At 46.1% G+C, this 18,258-nt stretch overlaps 1 protein-coding gene across 6 annotated transcripts in view; it reads left to right on the forward strand.

The window, feature by feature from the left end:
* The window catches only part of CD99L2 (CD99 molecule like 2), a 100,265-nt gene that overhangs the window by 78,386 nt on the left and 3,621 nt on the right, over positions 1-18,258 (forward strand). For 3 of the 6 annotated variants that reach the window (XM_079124320.1, XM_079124321.1, XM_079124318.1), the window contains 4 exons: positions 10,999-11,037; positions 11,547-11,666; positions 16,456-16,473; positions 17,696-17,761. In XM_079124320.1, coding sequence (XP_078980446.1) covers positions 10,999-11,037; positions 11,547-11,666; positions 16,456-16,473; positions 17,696-17,761 — 243 coding nt within the window. The remainder of the gene's footprint in view (positions 1-10,998; positions 11,038-11,546; positions 11,667-16,455; positions 16,474-17,695; positions 17,762-18,258) is intronic. The other 3 variants (XM_079124323.1, XM_079124322.1, XM_079124319.1) reach the window with 1 other exon arrangement.

Below are 18,258 nucleotides of genomic sequence, written 5' to 3' on the forward strand. Positions count from 1 at the left end.
TGTGGTGGCATGTTGTTGTAACAGGGTAGGGGTGTGACAAGTTCTGGGTGTAGCTGTAACCCCAAGGTGCCTGACAGTCCTGACTGTGGTACTGGCATTTGCGTGGGAGCTGTGTTCTCTCCTGATTCAGATGCTATAGTTAGATTTACCCTCAGAAATCCCTTTCCAGACAGTGTCATCTCTAGAAAAAAGCCCTAAGAGCCACTAAATGAAACTCACAGGTGTCAGGAGAACATGGAACATTTAAAGGGCAAACCCCGGAAATTAGCCAATTACTTCTGGGTGACAAATGGTATTTCCAGATGGGGAGATGAGGGCAGTAGTTGTGTGTGTAAGCATGCACGTGAAAGAAGATCTGGATGACATGTCAGGGGCTTTTTCTTATTAAAAGTGCTTGCTTTAGCAAGGAAGAAGTGTAAGGAAATTCTTTAATTGGTTCGTATTGGAACTTCTCTTGTAAAGAATAATCAATTGTTAGCTTCAGTTATATCCTCTGTCATTATGGGTGTCAGTAAAAGAAGATCAAGGGGTCCCACCAGACAGGACAAGTGTGAAACTGAAACATGATTATGCTAAGCACACAAAGAGCTTCTCAGACAGTATCCTTTACACAAAAACATGCTCGTGCTGGAAGCAAAGGTAAAGAATCACATTTAAATAAATTATAAACTTCAGCATAAAAAGAACCTCAATTAATGCATTTCCAGCCTCAAGTCCTAGGGACATGGATTCAGCTATATGTTAGTGTATTTGTAAAATAATATATTTCTTTTATGTATTTGTGCTCATGAATCCTTTTTCCCTGACCCTTTAGGAACCCCATATTTCATGTGGGTGAAAATGCCAGTCATTCGTCAATAGGTTCTCTTGCCTTCTCTAAAAGGGCGAACCCTCCTCCTCTCCCTTCACTCCTTCCCTGCTCAGCCTGGACTGGGAGTTTTCCCCATTTCCCCATTTCATAGCCTCTTTTGTTATTCCCCTGTCATTTATATTCGAGTGCATGTAAACTTCTCCCATTGTGTTTCCCAGTGACATAGTGATGGTTACAGCTTTCTGTCATGTGTGACCTAGGTTCCTGGCCTGTAGCTGGCTGCCCTCTCACTGTGTCCTCATGTGGAAAGCAGAGGAAGGAAGCAAGCTCTGTCTTGTGTCTTCTTATAATGCCCTAATCCCATCATGAGGGGTCCATGCTCAGGACCTAATTACCACCAAAGACCCACCTCCTAATAGATCACATTGGAGGTCAAGAGTTCAACATGTGGATTTATGAGGGGGATACAAACATGTGACACGTAGCACCAAGTATGCACACGTATCTATAGTTTCATATTTAATCATCAATAGTGATCTTAAGCTAAACATGACTTCATATATCTGTCTACTTGAATCTAGTGCCAAAAGGTTTATTTTGGTCTTTCTCACTTGCTTACCTGTAACTTGCCTCTCTGACCATAGGAACCTGGTTCCTACCATCTGTCATTCAGTTTGTTTCTTGCTTATTTCAGGTATACCTGCATAGCAATAGCAGAATTGTCAGCCCATGCCCCTTTGTTTCCCAGTTATTTAGACCATTTCCTCCCCTCCCATGCCTTCATTATGGTTTTTTCATGTGTTTATAATGGGTTAAATTCATTTGTCCGTGTTGACATTCCATCCTGGGATTCCTCCACCCCCTTAGTTCATGTTTTGTTTTGTTCTATTGTAAGTTCTTCCTACACATCCCCTTCTGTAATCCTCAGCCACTCCTCCCTCCTTCATACCTAGTCTGTCTTCTATTATTGTAATCACTGCTCTGCTTACCATCTCTCGAGATGTTCCCTTTCCAACATGCCATGTAATCACAATCATATAGAAAAAATACAGCCTTTTCTGACTGGTGTTTTCACTTCGCACTGAATAACATCCCATAGCAGAGATATACAACTGTTTCTCCATTCACCTGTTGAAGGACACCTTGGTGGCCTCCAGCTGTTGGTGAATATAACTCAAGCTGCTATAAATATTTAAACATTTACCTACAGGTTTTTGTGCAGACGTAAGTTTTCAGCTCACTTGGGTAAATACCTTAGGTGTGTCGTTGCTGAATCATATGGCAAGCCTCTGTTTAACTTTGCAAGAGACTGCCAAGCCTTTCTCTCAAGTGGCTGTACTACTGAACATTCCCACCAGCAATGAGTGAGAGTTGCTACTACTGTACAACTTTGTCAGCAATTGGTATTGTCAGTTTTTAATTTTTTTTAATTCAGACATTTGAATAGGTGTGTAGTGGTTTCTGGTGATTTTCTTTTGTATTCCCTTTGAGAGAAATAATGTTGAGCATTTTTTTGCAGTGCTGGAGACTAAAGGCAGGGTCTCACACATACTAGGCCTCACCACTGAGCTACACCCCCACCCATTTTTCATTTTCTTATTTTATATTCTTTGGTGAAGTTTGTTCATATTTTTCCCCAATTTAAAATTTGGGTTATTTGCATTCTTATTGTCGACTCTTATGAGTTCTTTATATAATCTGGATACTAATATTAGGTATATTATTTTGTAACTCTTTTTCCCAGTCTGTGGTTTGCATTTTCCTTTTCTTTCTGGGATTGTTTACAGAATAAAAATAGTAATTTTTTTAAAGTTCAACTCATTCATGTTTTTTTTCCTTTATAGATTATGCTTTGGTGACTCTTTCCTAAGTCTTTCAGCCTTACATTTAGGACTTTCCTCCATTTTGAGTTCATTTATCTATGGGATGAGGTTAGGATACATTTTTTCTTTGACACATGGCTATTCAGTTATCTTAGCACCATTTGTTGACAAAGCTATCCTTTTCCCCTTGGAATCATCTTGCCTTCTTTGTTGAAAACCAATTGACATAAATGTAAGAGTTCGCATGTGGCCTCTCAGTTCTCCTCTATTAGCTCTACGCTTGCCCTCATCCAGTAGTAGGCTCTGCTGGGCATGTGTGTAGCTTCAGGACCACTAGGAATATGTGAGGACTTTCTTAAGCTCTCTGCAGCTGCTTCACCTCTGCATCTCCCTATTAGATCCTAGTTAGGCGATGGGTTGGTGTCCTGCTCAGGTGAAGAAAATGGCTGGCCCTCCCTGTTCACTTGCCTCCAAGATTTCCATGTCAGTTGACAGTGCTCCAAGTCAAGTGAGTCCCCTTTGGCAGCTGCTGCACAGTTGCTAGGTTTTATGGTCCCCAGAGAACAATCTGTTGAAGGACTTATAGGGAGGAGAAATGAGGGCAGCCCTGAGCAAAAATGCCCCAGACTCAAGCTGCTCTCGCTGAAAGTAAATCATTTTCCAAGGAGAGAATTTGTTCATCTCCCCACTCTCTCATGCCAGAAGTCCTCTCCCTTTGTATCTTTTGAATCTGGAATATTCTTTCTTTTTACATCCCCTCAATTCCAGACCCTCATCTCCTCTCCATGGGTTGTCTCTTAACCTCTCATCTGGTCTCCTTGATCCAGTTTGCCCTCCATGCAGCTTCCAGAGAACCATCAAGAACATGAGTCTGATGATGTCATTCCTCTGTTTAATACAACTGAATAATAATGAGCAAATAGTACAGTTAAAACTGAGTTAAGATTTGAATACACACTTCACAGAGGAAATTATGATGTATAAAATCACTATTTTTCAAGGAAACGCACATTAAAATCACAATAATATACTACAACACAGCCATCAGAATAGCTAAAATTAAAAATACGCTGATAATATGAGATGTTGATGAGGGTGTGAAACAACTGAAATACTCATACATTGTTGGTAAAGTTTCTTAGAAAACTAAACATAGATCTACATAGTGATCCAACAATTATAGAAATGAAGCCTATGTAAAAATAAATAAGTCTATTGACCTCTGATCCACATTAGTGGTGGGATCCTGGCATGAAGCATGTGAGGTAGCCCAGGGCCCTCTATGTAGGTGGTAGGTTAGGGTGCAGTCTGAGGGTAGGTGGACCATGTATCTGACCTGTAAACCCAGCATTCTCCCAGTTGAACTCTGGGGTGACTGTGGGAGATGGGGGAGGAGAAGTAACAGGAAGTTTCTGTGTAGTCTCAGGCCTGTCCTGTAGTACACTGAAGTCCTGTCCTTAATGGTGCTGGTATACTTGTGTAGTCTCTTCATAAAGTGGTTACATTACCTTGACCTTCTTCTGGTCCTTGTGTGTGTTCTCAATTGGTAAAGAACCTAGCTGGGAGGAAGTGTGTCATTAGCAACCACAGACACACTGGTATGCGAATCAGAAACCTCTTGCTAAGTTGACACAGGGAATCAAATGGGGACAGGAGTGCTGCTGGGCTTAGGGAGAGAGTGGGCTGGGAGGGAAGTGTGGGTGGAGAAGCCATTTGCTACTGCTTTCCGTTCTCCATGGCAACAGTCTTCCTGAGAGTGTTCTTTAGGGGTTAATCTGGGGCAGTATCTCCATCACTGCTCTAGATGTTTTCTCCTCTCCTTCATTCTCCCTGGGCTTTTCCTGAACTTCTGGTCTGCTCAAGGTTAGAGTTTTGGTGACCCACTCTTTTAAGGGACAGTACTGGCAGTCTTGGATGGTGGGGACTAGGCCTGTTCAGGATGGGTGAATGAACCTTTCTTCTGCTTCCAGCGCAAACCTTCCCTCATGGCAGAGAACACCCTACAGGGACCCAGCTGCTCCCACTGCCGGAACTGTCCCTGTTGGGCCTAAAGCTGAAACTTTAGCTCCCAACACTTCACTGTGCTCATTCCTTTTCTTTGGGTCACCACCTCCTGCCACTGGCTTTAGCAGCTGACATACCAGTTTGCTTGGTTATGTATGCTTGTCCATAACTACTATCAACACTGCCTCATTTTTCTTAATCAGAAAAAACTATTTGAAAATATTAGAGACCCACTGCTCTCTCAGACCCCACTCTCTCCCCCAGGCCCCCAACATACATGCTGGAATGTGGCACAAATGTGGTACTTTGTCTGCAATAATGTCCTGGGGGCTTGGCATAGGAGAGTGGGGGCTTTAGGGTCCCATATCAGATTGAGGCAGGGTTGTCTGGAGGGTATTCTCAACCCTGAGGTGGAGAATGAACAGGACCCGATGGGCCTTGGAGACTTTCCAGAAGAGTGAGGGATGCCTTGCCCAGTGGTTAGCCTCAGTAGCTGTGTTTCAGCATATTTTTTCTGTTCAGTTTGATATGGTAACTGTGGGTCATTTGAAGTAACTTTTTTTCCATATCTTTGTGTTTTAGTCAGCTTTTTCTCTGCTGTGACTTAAAGACCCAACCAGAACAATTGTAGAGGAGGAAATTTTGTTTGGGGGCTTACAATTTCAGAGGTCTCAGTCCATAGAAGGCCAGCTCCATTCCCTGGTGCCCAAGGTGAAGCTGAACATCATGGCAGAAGAGTGTGGTGAACGGAAACAACTCATATGATGATCAGAAAGCAGAGAGACTCCACTTACCAGATACAAATAAATACCCCATAGCCACGTCCCCAGTGCCCACCTCCTCCAGCCACACCCCACCTGCCTCCACTTACCACTCAGTTAATCCCATCAGGGACTAACTCACTGATTGGGTTAAGGCTCTCACAACCCAGTCATTTAAATCTCGGAACCTTCTTGCACTGTCTCACACTTGAGCTTTTGGGGGACACCTCACATCCAAACCAGAACACTTTGTTTATTCATTTTTTAAAATTTATTTTTATTTTGCATTCTACCATTTGTTTTTAGATAATAAAAGTACATTTAAAAAATATCTGAAAGCCCAAAGTCTGTCTCATTGAAGTCTAGAATACTCACAAACGTACTTAAATACTGGAACATCTTCCTCTAACAGTTCTAGATACAGTCGTCCTATTGTTATATGACTCTCTGTGTCCTTGGCAACCAAATGTGTCATTCCTTATCATGAGCCAGAGGTTGGACTGCCATCAGAGAAGGCATTGTGTCCTTGCCTCCCCAGGTGTGTGACTGTGTAGAACTCAAGGCTGACGTGTATGTGTGCATTGTTGTCTTTGTATTTGAGATACTCAGGAGTCTGACACCTTTGTCAACAATGGGGCTTACTCACAATGTCTTAGTCCATTTTCTATTGCTCCCAGAGAATAACTAAGAATGGGTAATTAATAAAGGAAAGATGTTTATGTGCCTTGCAATTCTGCAGACTGGAAGCTTGAGATTGAACGGCCCCCTCTAGTGAGGGCCTCATGCTGCATTATAATGTGGCAGAAAAGCAGAGCGCAAGTGGACACCTGTAGATGAGTCAAAACATACTATAGCAACCTGTTCTCGTGCTAACTAATCCATCCCCAGGGCAAAAGACTTAATCCTTTTTCAAGACCTAATCATCTCCTAAAGGCCCCACCTCCCAACACTGTCAGTGGCAATCAGATTTCAACACCAGTTTCAGAGACGAACTGTGTTGGAAATCAGTGCATACAGCTTTCTCAATGAGGTACTGCCTCCTGTTCTACAGGGTCCCTATAGCTGTGGTGGTCACCATAGCTGTAGCTGTCCTCATAGCAGTAGTGGTTGCTACACCTACAGGGTTCCAGTAGGTCTGGGACCTGATATGGTAGTGATCACTGTTGCTACAGTGGCTACCATTGGAGCAGAGGTCCCGAGAGCTAGAGCAGTCTGTGCCACTATTTGTGTGCCTAGGTATCTGTGCTGGAAGCAAATCACAGCATGAAGTACACTGTACAGGGAAGTTCCTGGCATGATAGAAGACTACCATAGTCCCTTAGGTATGGAAATTATGAACTCAGAAGGCAGGTGGAATAAAATGTACTATATTAGAAAATGAAGAACTTGCCAATGACTTATGAAATAGCCTCTTGGAGCTGTACCTCCAGGTGTGGGGAAGAGAATTAAATAGATCAGCTTGGGGCTTACATATTTACAACTTTTCTAAAACTGTAAAAATTTACATATGTAAAAAATTATGTAAAAAATTGTTGTGTACCATCTAGGGAGAAGGGCCAGTAATACTTTGAAATACATGCTGGGAACTCTTTTCCTGTGCATAAATATGCATTTGTAAAGAAGTGTGTGGGGGATTAGTCTATTATTTTACAACCAGTTTTCATTCAACAATACTCTATCATTGAAATGTGTTCTAAAATACCCTGCCAGCAACTACATAATATTATGTTATATAGTCATTTATTTAATCAGCTACCTATTTTTGTTGAGGGAGGTCCCCCCAGCTTTTGCTACTGTGCACAGACAGTGCCATGATAAACATTGTCATGCTGAATATGCAAAAGCACAGTTGTTTCTGTCAAATTCCTAATAGTCATATTGCTGGGTCACAGGAGGTGTCCATTTTTAACGACGAGACTCCGAGTGGCACTGCTGAGTAGTATTCCATTAAGGTTGGACCAACTTGCATTTCCACTGTGGGGAAGCAAGAAGATACCTGTTTTCTCACACTCTTGCCTCCACCAACATTATGGTTTTGTAACCTCTGCAAATTCATTTGGCGCAAAACACTATCCTGTTCAAATCTGCATTTTTTTAATTAAAAACAAGGGAAACTTTTTTAATATGTCTTATCAGACAATGTACTTTGTGAATTGCCTGTTCATGTCTTGGCCCATTTTTCTCAGTGGTTTGTAAGGCCTCATTTTACATTAGGGGTTAGGAAGCCCTTTTGCATGTATTCCAAAAACATTTCATTTATCCACTCATAAACAACTTTGTGTTTTTTTCTACTTTTTAGCTTTTATGAATGATGCTGTTATGAATAGTGGCATACAAGTTTCTATGTGGACATATGTTTTCATTTATCTTGGACATATGTCTGTCTTGGTCTGTTTTCTGTTGCTGTGACTGACTAGCACAGATTGGGTAATGTATTAAGCTAGAGGTTTACAAAGGCTGAATGTTCTCTCTGATATGTGTTCACTAGAGGCTGGGGATATGGCTCAGTTGGTAGAGTGTTTGCCTTGCAAGTACAAAGCCCTGGGTGCAATCCCCAGCACCACAAAAAAAAAAAAAAAAAAAAAAGAAAGAAAGAAAGAAAGAAAGAAAGAAAGAAAGAAAGAAAGAAATATGTGGATGCTAACCCACGACAAGGGAGGCTAGGGAGGGGAAGAATAGAAGTTCATTGTATTAGTCAAAGGGGAATGAAGAGAAGGGAGCAGGAAGGGAATAGGAAAGACAGTAGAATGCATTGGAGCATCACTTTCCTGTATTCATATGTGAATGCACGACCAGTGAAACTCCACATCATGTACACACCCACACCCACAAGAACGGGATTCTAACTGGAATAAGTTATAATCCATGTATGTATAATATGCCAAAATACATTCTGCTGTCATATGTAACTAAAAATAACAAATAAAAATAGAGGTTTATTTAGCACATAGTTCTGGAGGCTGGGAAGAGCATGATGCTGACATCTGCTCACTATCTGATGAGTACTTTCTTGCTGGGACATGACATGGCAGAAGACATCATGTGGCAGGACAGAATAAGCATGGTAGCATGGGTCTCTCTTCTTTTTTAATTTTTTATTTGTTCTTTTTAGACATACATGACAGGAGAATGTACTTTGACATATTATACCTGCATGGAGTATAATTTATTCTAATTAGGATCTCATTCTTGTGGTTGTACATGATGTGGAGTTACCCTGGTGATGTATTCACATAAGAACATAGGAAGGTTATGTCCATTCATTCTACTGTCTTTCCATTACCATCCTCCCTCCTTCCCCCCATTCCCCTGTGTCCAGTCCGATGAACCTCCACTCCTCCCTTCCCCCTTCTTCTAATCAATCCACTAATGCCATCATGGGGGCCTCACCCTCCTGACCTCATCTAATCCTGATTACTGTCCCAAATACCCCATCTCAAAATACCATTGCCATATGACCCTGAGGATTAAGTTTCCAGCACATGGATTCCCGGGAATACTTTCAAACTGTTGAACGATTGTCCCCACAAAGGTATGAGAATTTCAGTTTCTCCTCATCCTTTCCTTTTCCCTTTCTTCCCTTGTGTGGTATTCCATTATGATTTGGGGTTGCCTTTCTTGAGTTACTTGGACTGATCTTTGAGGTGCTTATTGCCTATTTGCATGTCTTTTTGGCCATTTCCCATTCTGTGAGTTGTCTTTCACTTTCTTGATAATGTCCTATGAAACACAGAAGTTTTTAATTTTGATGCAATTCAATTTATGTTTTCTTTTGTTGCTTGTTCTCTTAATACTAAAGTTTTTACATTTGGTACACTCTTTCCTATTTCATTTTCTGCTTCACGATCATGTTTGAAAGTCATTCCTTACCCCTAAGATAATATAAATGTTGCCCTAAAATTTCTTTTAGTGCCTTTATGACTTCATCCATTTTATTTTTATTGGGAACTCATTTTCCTGGATGGTATTGAGTTGTATCACTTTATTTTATGCCAGTGGTTTTTTGCTTGTCCACAAACCATCTTTTGGGCAGAGTGCATTATGTAGAGGAGCTAGATTCAGCTTGAGCTCAGATAAAGTGACCAGAGCTCAGTAGCCAAACAGCCACCAAAACCATGACCTTGGCTTGGCTAACTCCAGTAACAAGCCCATGTGGCTGGCTTCAGTTTAACTTCATACAGCTCAACTGGACAGGATTCGGGTGATGGACTTTATTTTCCTGTTTTTCTCTTGCCTCACAGGATGTGACCACTTTTTGGAGGGGGGAGAATCACATTTTTGGTCAGTGTTCCCTGTAATCACCGCTTGGTGGTCAGGAGCCTGGAGACAGGAAGTACTGAGCACTTGGATCTGTTGACCATTCTCTCGATACACCTGTGGGGCAGGTGGGCAGGCTTGCGACTACTCAGCTTCATGCTCTCTTGATGTAAACGAATTACTTAAAGGGTTCAAAACCTGGAAATTTAGTCACTGGAACATGTTCACGGGGGTGCCTGTGTGGATGTCCGCCATTACCCTTGGCAATAGCCACCTCCAGAACAGCAGAGGGGACCAATGACAGGCCAGCATTGTGGTTCTGCAAGCACTCACTGGTGACCTCATTGCCACTGGCACATAGTGCACATAGTGACTCCTGCCTCCCTTCCTGTTCTGCTTTCTCCAGCAGCAGCAGTTGAGGTCTGTGAGAAATGCAGGTGCTGTTTGTTTTATGCATAGCCATTCCTAGCCAATCAGAGGTCTTCATCAGATGCATCTGACTCCAGAATTCAGCCCTAGGTAGGAACATACATCTCATTTTCCCCTGCCCTTTGACTCTTTTTTTTCAAAAATAGACTTTATTTTTTGGAGCAGCTTTAGATTCACAGAAAAAATTGAGTGGAAAGTACAGAGAGTTCCTGTATAGCCACTGTCCCTCACCACTTCCCCTGCTTCTAACGCCGCCCCCATGTTACATTGTTTACATTCCATTAGCCTGCACCCCCAGACTCTTCAACTAGTGAAGACTTGCCAGGGCCCATTGCCTCCATCACCACAGGATGGTTTCCCCCGAGAACTCAGGGACCTGGGAGCACCATCTCCTTCCATCAATGAGCATTTGGTCTTAAAAGGAAGAGGGTGACAAGAAGACAAACTCAGAGCTAATTAACGTCCTGAAATGGTACCAGTTGCTTGTCAGGGAGTGTGTGTGTGTGTGTGTGTCTGTGGAGTTACATTACAGGTATTGATTTGTGTTACCATTCCAGTTCTGACACCACAAGGATTCTCCCTGTCACTCAGTTATAAGTACAGCCAACTCCCTCCCCACTATCCTCAACCCCTATCAACATTCCTAGGGGACACATGGTGGTGTCATTCACAGTCAGGCTCACCTGGCCTGTGCTCAACCTCTGCTGCCTACCAGCTTCTGCTCCCTCCGTCACAGTTGGGGAGCTGAGTGCAGCTGCCCCATTGAACAGCAAAGAGAAAAACTGGAGAGCAAACATAATGGTGAACAGTTCCACCCTGAAGCCTGGACTTTGCAGGTAGCAGGCATAAGGAAGTAGGCCCTACCATCCATCTGGGTGCAGGGACCCACTAAGTGTTTTTGTCCTTTCTCCAGGTGATGGTGGCTATGGCAGCAGTGACGACCCTGGATCTGGTGTGTATCTTTGCCCTGAGGTTTTGTTGGAAACCTTAAAGAAAAATGGTGTTCCCACTCTGGTCTCAGGGTGTGCCCTGCCCTTCCCCTGAATGTTTCCAGCAGAGAATCATAAGGCAAATAGCAGAAGTGTGCAGTCTTTAAAAGGAACAAGCGTGAAGATCTAGCTCCCAGGGGAAGTGGTCCAGTGGGGAGCTGCTGGCTCAAGACCCAGAGCCCTGGCTGGGCCTCAGTAAGCGAGGGGACAGTACCATTTCCATGTCTATGTTTCAACTTTCTCCAAATGCAAGTCTTTATAGAAGACCAAAAGCACTTGGCAAATCCAAGGGGCACTGTGTCACTGTCATGCCTTGGACATACGTGGCTTAGCCTTCTTGCATAGTCTTGGGGGTTATGGCATCTGAACCAGGTTAGCTTGGGGCAAGTGGAGAAGCCCACTCCTGAGCTAAGCTGTGGTGCTCTACATCGAACCCAACTCAGCTCAGCTTTCCCTCTTTTTCTGTGTCCAGGCATGTCAACAGAGACTGGCACCATCGCTGGAGTGGCCAGTGCCCTGGCCATGGCCCTGATTGGTGCTGTGTCCAGCTACATCTCCTACCAGCAGAAGAAGTTCTGCTTCAGCATTCAGCGTAAGTGCACCTTGTCAGTGAAAGAGTAGGGCCAGAGTAGATTCACATCCCTTCTACAGCCTGCCTCACACCAGCTCCTAAGTGGACTGTCTGGGTCAGAGTATAGGGTACACTTTTAGAAATCCATAAGGACAAATTGAGGTCCAACTGAAGTGTACACCAGCCTGTGAGAACAGATGGGACTGTTCCAGGTGACCTTCAACTTGCAGGAACCCCAGCACCCAAAGGCATAGGGAACAGAGCTCAGTGACCACTGTGATATTTCCTTCCCATAGAATGGAAGGGACCCTGGGATATCCTTATGGCCTCTGATCACTTCCAAGAGGATGTGGGGCCACCAGAGGCCCTAGGTCAATAGCTCCCTCTCCTGCTGACCAGAAGGCTACAGTGAATGGGGGCTTTTAAACATAGCAGTGAGTGCCATTGGGCAAACCAGGTCTCTTATGGTTTCATAAACATCCCTTTCTGATCCTAAAAGGTTGCTACGGGGCCATACCCACTCCTGCCCTCACGTGCTAGACGATCTAAAATGTATGGAATTATGAATTGTTTTAAGGAATGGGAATGCAAGAGGGAGAACAGTATGTACCTTTTCCCTCAACCTTCACCTGCCAGGTTGGTGGAAGGTGGATTGCTTTATTTGGGGGCTGCTGCCTTGAGTGGGAAAGTAGCAGGTGAATTGAATAGTTACAAAGAGGCTCTCTTAGCAGGCCACACAGTACTGGAGAGCCCACGGGGATGCTGCCAACAGTGAATACACTTGGATTTATCTCCACAGCATTGACATGTTGCTGTCTACCAAGTGGAATATGTCTCTAGTTCAAGGCTGAGGAATTTTAGTTCAGTGACAGAATGTGGCTCAGCCATAGTTCTCTGTCCTTTCCTTCCTCAGCCCCTTTAATGTGATGCTCCTCAGCTTTCTACCACATCAGAGGGGCTCACAGGGGCTGAGGAACAAGGGGCCATCTCTGTGGATCTTGCCCAGCCTTTGTTCTGGGCCATTGCCCTTATTTCTAGCCTCGAGCTGCACTCCCCAGGGAACTAACCTGGGTCCTGGGACACTTTCAGTGTGGGTAACAGTGAAATCCCCAACTGTTTCTTCATTTGGCCATCACATTTGCTGGTTTTGTTCTTGTAGGGCTGCTACATACTGGTAACAGGCTGGGCACATCAGTACTTCAGGGGCAGCATTCACGTCTCAGTGCACAGCCCACACAAATGTTCGTAGCAGCCTTGCTTGTGAACCCATCTACCCACCCTGGAGCCAGAAGAGTTGAGGGGGACTGGGAAGGGTCAGGGCTAGGGGCTAGATTGTCCTTACAGCTCTCCATTCCCTCTCAACTCAAAAAGAGAGAAACCCTGTAACTGGTGAAAAAGATGGGAGTCCCCAACCCCTTATGACTTTGCCATGGTATTTGGAGGGAGACACTGGGCGAGGGGGCCATGTTTGGCATGGTGTAGTGGGGGCATGTTTATATCAACCTCCTGGTCTATGCCTAGAGCATGGAGCCTAGGGCAGGCAGGCAGGTAGTCATATCAGTCAATCCACAGCTTTGTTCTTATTGCCTTTGGAGAGAAAGAGCACCATAATATGGGGATTTCAGTCCCAGGGTGCCCCTTCTAGTGACTTAGAATGAGATGGGGATTCTGGAACATAGCTCCATCCATGTGGTCTTCTCTGTGGCCAGAGAATTATCATTTGAAACTGCTTTGGGGGCTGGTATCTCTCCTCACTCTTTATCTCCTCCCCATCTGAGGGAAAAGGGAGCAGGTCCTTGGCTAAGGGTTCTTTGAGAGAACAACTCAAAGGTTCCTACTAACCAGAGGAGGAGGCAAGATTTTGGATAAGCATCTTGGTTCTCAAGATGGCCTTTGGGAAGAGGTAAAGGATCTCATTTGGATTAACCCTGGGCTCCTGGGCAAAGGTGGGAATTCCTGAGAGAATAGTATATCATGTGCATGACTGATTAGTTGGTAAATAAAATTTCACTTATCAAATACCTGTTTATTAATCTCAAAAAACTCCATGGCCAGCAATGCTCTCACAGTCATAAGGTGTACTGTTTTAGTCAGTGTTTCACCTCTGTGACTAAATGACCTGACCAGAACAACCGTAGAAGAAGAGGAGTTTATTTAAAGGCTCATAGTTTCAGAGATGTCAATCCACAGATAGCCAGCTCCCTTGCTTGGGGCTTGAGATGAGGCTGAACATCATTACAAGAGTGTGGCAGAGGGAAGTAGTTCTCACATGATGATCAGAAAGCAGAGAGACTCCACCCTCCAGATACACAGATATACCCCATAGCCACACTCCCAATTCCCACCTCCTCCAGCCACACCCTACCACTTCAGTTACCACTCAGTTAATCCCTATCAGGGGGTTAATTCACTGGGTTAAGACTCACAACCCAATCATTTAAATCTCTGAACCTTCTTGCAGTGTCTCACACGTGAGCTTTTGGGGGACACCACATCCAAACCAGAACAGTGGACCCAAGAACTAGCTGGAGGTCTTCACATTTACTGGAGGTCTAGAAGTACCACATAGGATACTTTGTCTTGCTGGTCTGGTCTTTTTCCTTCCTATGTGGATGGGGAAGCAAGGAGAAGAACTGCCACTCTAGACTCGGTCCTCGGCAGTGGAGGATTTATGAGCACCTCAGACAAGAAGCCCTCCAACTTGGAAGGCAACAGGGTTCACCAGCAGTGTTCACCAAACAGGCCGTCCCGTCCTGCACAACTGTTGCAGTACCTGTGGCTGCTGAAACAAAGAACCCACAGGCTGAGTAGCTTAAAGCAACTGAGATTACTCTCATAGTTTTGGAGGCTGAAAGTCTGAAGGCAAGATGTCAGCAGGGCCATAATCCTTTTGGAGGCTCCAGGAAAAGATTCTTCCTTGCCTCTTACAGTTTCTGGGGGTTCCAAGTGTTCCTTCCTCTCTGCCTTCATCCTGAATTTAGAAAGAGCTCACCTTGAGAGCCTTAATAAGTAGTAGTGGTGTTCAAACTCTTCTCTTGGAACCCTGGGACTTATAAGAAACTGGTGGAACAAACCTAAGCTTCCCGGATGTATAAGGGCCTGTGACTGACTAGAGCAAGGAACGCCTGGTCAAGTTGTGTCTGTGCTCAGGAAAATGCACCTTGGAGTTAGGAATGGTAGAAGCAGCACTTAGCTGAGAGCTCGCTCAAGTCCACTCAGGTCTGTGCCCCAGAAGAACCCAGCCATTCTGTGTTGTTCCCACTTGAGGGTGAAGAGGTTGGACCTGGGAGATGAACTGATGGGGTCCAAGCCCAGGTGGATCCTGACAACCCTATTTTCAAAGGGCTAGAGTTGGGTGAGCTCCTGTACTCCTTCATGCAGATCATTCATTCACACCCAGAACCCTCCCTTCAGGCAGCTCTGTGGGTGAGAAGCCAGCCCTGTGGCCCAGCCTGGAAAGAGCCGACCAACAGATGACCAAGAGTCTTGGGTGGAACAGACAGGGTGGGCCCTCTGGACCTCAGCTCCATGAACACATCATGCAACCAAACAAGAACAGAGACAGACTTGAGACCGCTCAGGCAGGAACAGAGAGGAGGAAAATGGGTCAATTTCCAAAGCACAGAATAAATGTCTTGGTGGTATCTATTTATGGGGACACTAAGGTAAAAGGAAAATACATCGGTCTTCACACTTGTTTAACACATAGGTGTGAGGTCTCACACACTGAGTTAGCAGGCCAAGCAGACTGGCTCCGCAGGGAACTCACCCCACCCAGATGTTGATCTTGGACTTCAATGCCCTTCGTTATCAACCCACCTCTTGTCTCTCCAAGCTAAAGGCCTGGGATTCCCTCCTGCGCCCCATCTCCTGTCAGTGCACTCCCAGTCTAGGGACCTGTGCCACCCAACATGTCTCCTCTTGAGCCACAGCTCTCCCTGACTTTTGCCATGGCCACTGCCTGTCCAGGCCTAGGCTCTTCTTCCATCCCCCAGCTGGGTGGCCATACTTCACCCTCTTCCAGAAGGACCCGTTTAATGCCTGGACCTTGTGTGCCCCGCTGCCCTCAATGTCATATTCCAGGTCCTGAGCTTGGCATTTAAAGCCCTCAGTGCTTTGGCTCCTCCTCGCCCCGAAGGCCTTCTCTGCAGCCATACCCTTCCCTGAGTGCCCAGCTCCCTCCAGTGTGTAGCCCCTGCTGTTTCCTCCCCATCCAGCTCCTCATCCTTCAGGCCCAGGGCATTCCCTCCTGTGAACCCTCCTCCAGGACCATCCTGTGGCTGCACTGGCTGTGTTTTGGCGTGCTGCCACAGCGCCCCCTGCTGACTTTGCCGGAACCCGTGGGGCCGGTTTGGCCAGTGGGCTTGTGTCTGACTACACCCGCACCCTGCGTCTCTCTGGACTGTCCATTCCATGGGGACTGTGTGTGCTTCATGTACTGATGTGCCAATGACATCTAGCCCAGGCCAGGATCAGGAACGGTCTCCAGGATATTTGTAGGGTGGCTAACCTCATAAACACTGTTTCTGTGGAGCCTTTCTAGAGTCAGCCCTGGTCACCAGCATGAGGAGATTGGGGAAGCCCCAGGGAAAAGGCAGGTAACTGCTAGGAGGGCCTGTCCCCACCCCGCTGTGGGCCTCAGGTGCTCTTGGCCTCTATTGCTACCAAAGGAGCCCACGCTTTGGAGACTGTCGCTTCCCCTGTCTGCCTTCAGTGCCAGGGTCAGTGTATCTCACAGAAAGCCCAAGAGTTTGGTTGCCAGGAGCTGAGTTCTTACTCCAGGGTTCTAAGCTTCGTGTCTTGCCTTCAGATGCAGCGGAAGGTCAAGGTAACGATGCTGTGCTTTGACTTACTTATGTTCCTTGTGCTTTGTCCTTGGACACTCATCATCCCTTCCCCTCTCCCACCCCATCTTGCTCTTCCTCATGCTTCCCACCCCCTCCTCTTCCCTGGCACTCACCAACTTGGCTGCAACCACAATCATCTTTAGCTTTCCCTGATATATGTGTGAGGATGCCACCTGCCAGACCCTCTGTCCCCAGGACTGTTTTGGCTGGGGTCAGGGGTGGGGGGGAGCAGAGAGGACACTGAGATGCCTCCTAGTGGTCATCCCTGAGGAGCAACTACAGGCAGAAGGCAATCTCCCAGCCGCCATCCATCAGGGCTGAGTCCCTTACCTGCCTGGCTTTGCATGGGGACTGGCCAACCATGCCAAAGAGCAATGACTGCATTTTTTCAAAGGCCCTGGCTTCCACCTTGAGCAAACCTCAGTCTGGAATGCCAGCGTGACTTGTGCCAGTGCCTGGTCAGTTGGTCCTTTCGAACCATGGCCCAAGTTTCCTGCAGGCCGTGGGTTACCGAGAGATGAGGCAAGGTCCGTTGACTCTCCTTCAGCAGCAGCAGGCATGATGTCCACTCCAAGTCCTTGGATGAGAGCCTCTGCTGGCCTGAGGATGCTTCGTAGAGTCTCCACATTCCAGTCTACCAACTAGACCAGAGCAACTGCCAGCAGGCCCTGGGCCCTCCCAGCTTGGGTGGGGACAGCAGTTATTCCTGCTGCCAGGAGGAGACAGTTGGTTTCTCTGTGCAGGTGCTGCTGGGAAGGCCATATGTTGGCAGGAGGCTTTGTTGGCATCTCCACAGTGAGCCCCATTCAGCCATCTGCCCCCTCCCTGCGCTGCATCCATCAGTCACTCATGTGGCACTTGGTTCTCTCACCACCTCCCTGGCCCCTGGGTCACACATGGGACCCGTGGATGGTGTTGAGACCTGCTGTCTGGTGCTTCCCCTTCTGGGCAGAGCTGCCCTACAGGGACAGGGTGTCAGTGGCCTTTGATGCATGATATTTTATTTCTCAGACAGTGACAAGGACTCCTGAGCAGTGGAGTTCTAGATGGATAGTTTTAACTGAGATAAAGGATATCCAGGGGACCTAGGACAGAGGTCTGAAGTGGGCAGCTACTGTAATGGAGGACTTGGTCAGGAGTGCTCAATCACAGGGGCTCTTTATTTCCATGCCCATCACTAATTCTGCTGTCTGCCCTTTCCAGAGGGTCTCAATGCGGACTATGTGAAGGGGGAGAACCTGGAAGCCGTTGTGTGTGAGGAACCCCAAGGTGAGGACATCTTGGTCACTATTCCTTGCTGAAGGTCTTCTAGTTGGTGGCCCCAGCACTGAGCAGAACTGGGTTAGGGAAGCATAGAATGTCCAGCCAGAGCAGTAGGCCACAGATGTTCAGGTGTGCCTGATCAGCCAGCCTCCTGGCTTCATGAGGCTGAGGTTGCTGGAATGACAGCCAGAACATCTGGTGCCATGTCAGTGGCTTTTGGACACTCCTGCTACTCGTGCTCATGATTGATCTGAGCTGGAGCACCAGGCACCTCTGCTCCCTGTTGGCAGAAAGGGACACATTATGTCCTGGGCACATTTGGACAGAGCTGTGGGAAGACTTTTTGCCTACACCCATCACCTTTTGATTTGAAAATTGCCAAAGGCAGGGGTTAAAGCCCAGACCTCCATAGCCTTCCCTTCCTTGCTGAGTGAGCACTTTTGGGGTTCAGGAACTAGCAGCAATTTAAGGCCACATAAGAGCAGGCCACTGGCCTGGAGTGG

The sequence above is a fragment of the Sciurus vulgaris genome (genome assembly GCF_902686455.1).
Source record: "Sciurus vulgaris genome assembly, chromosome: X".
In the NCBI taxonomy this organism is placed as follows: domain Eukaryota; kingdom Metazoa; phylum Chordata; class Mammalia; order Rodentia; family Sciuridae; genus Sciurus; species Sciurus vulgaris.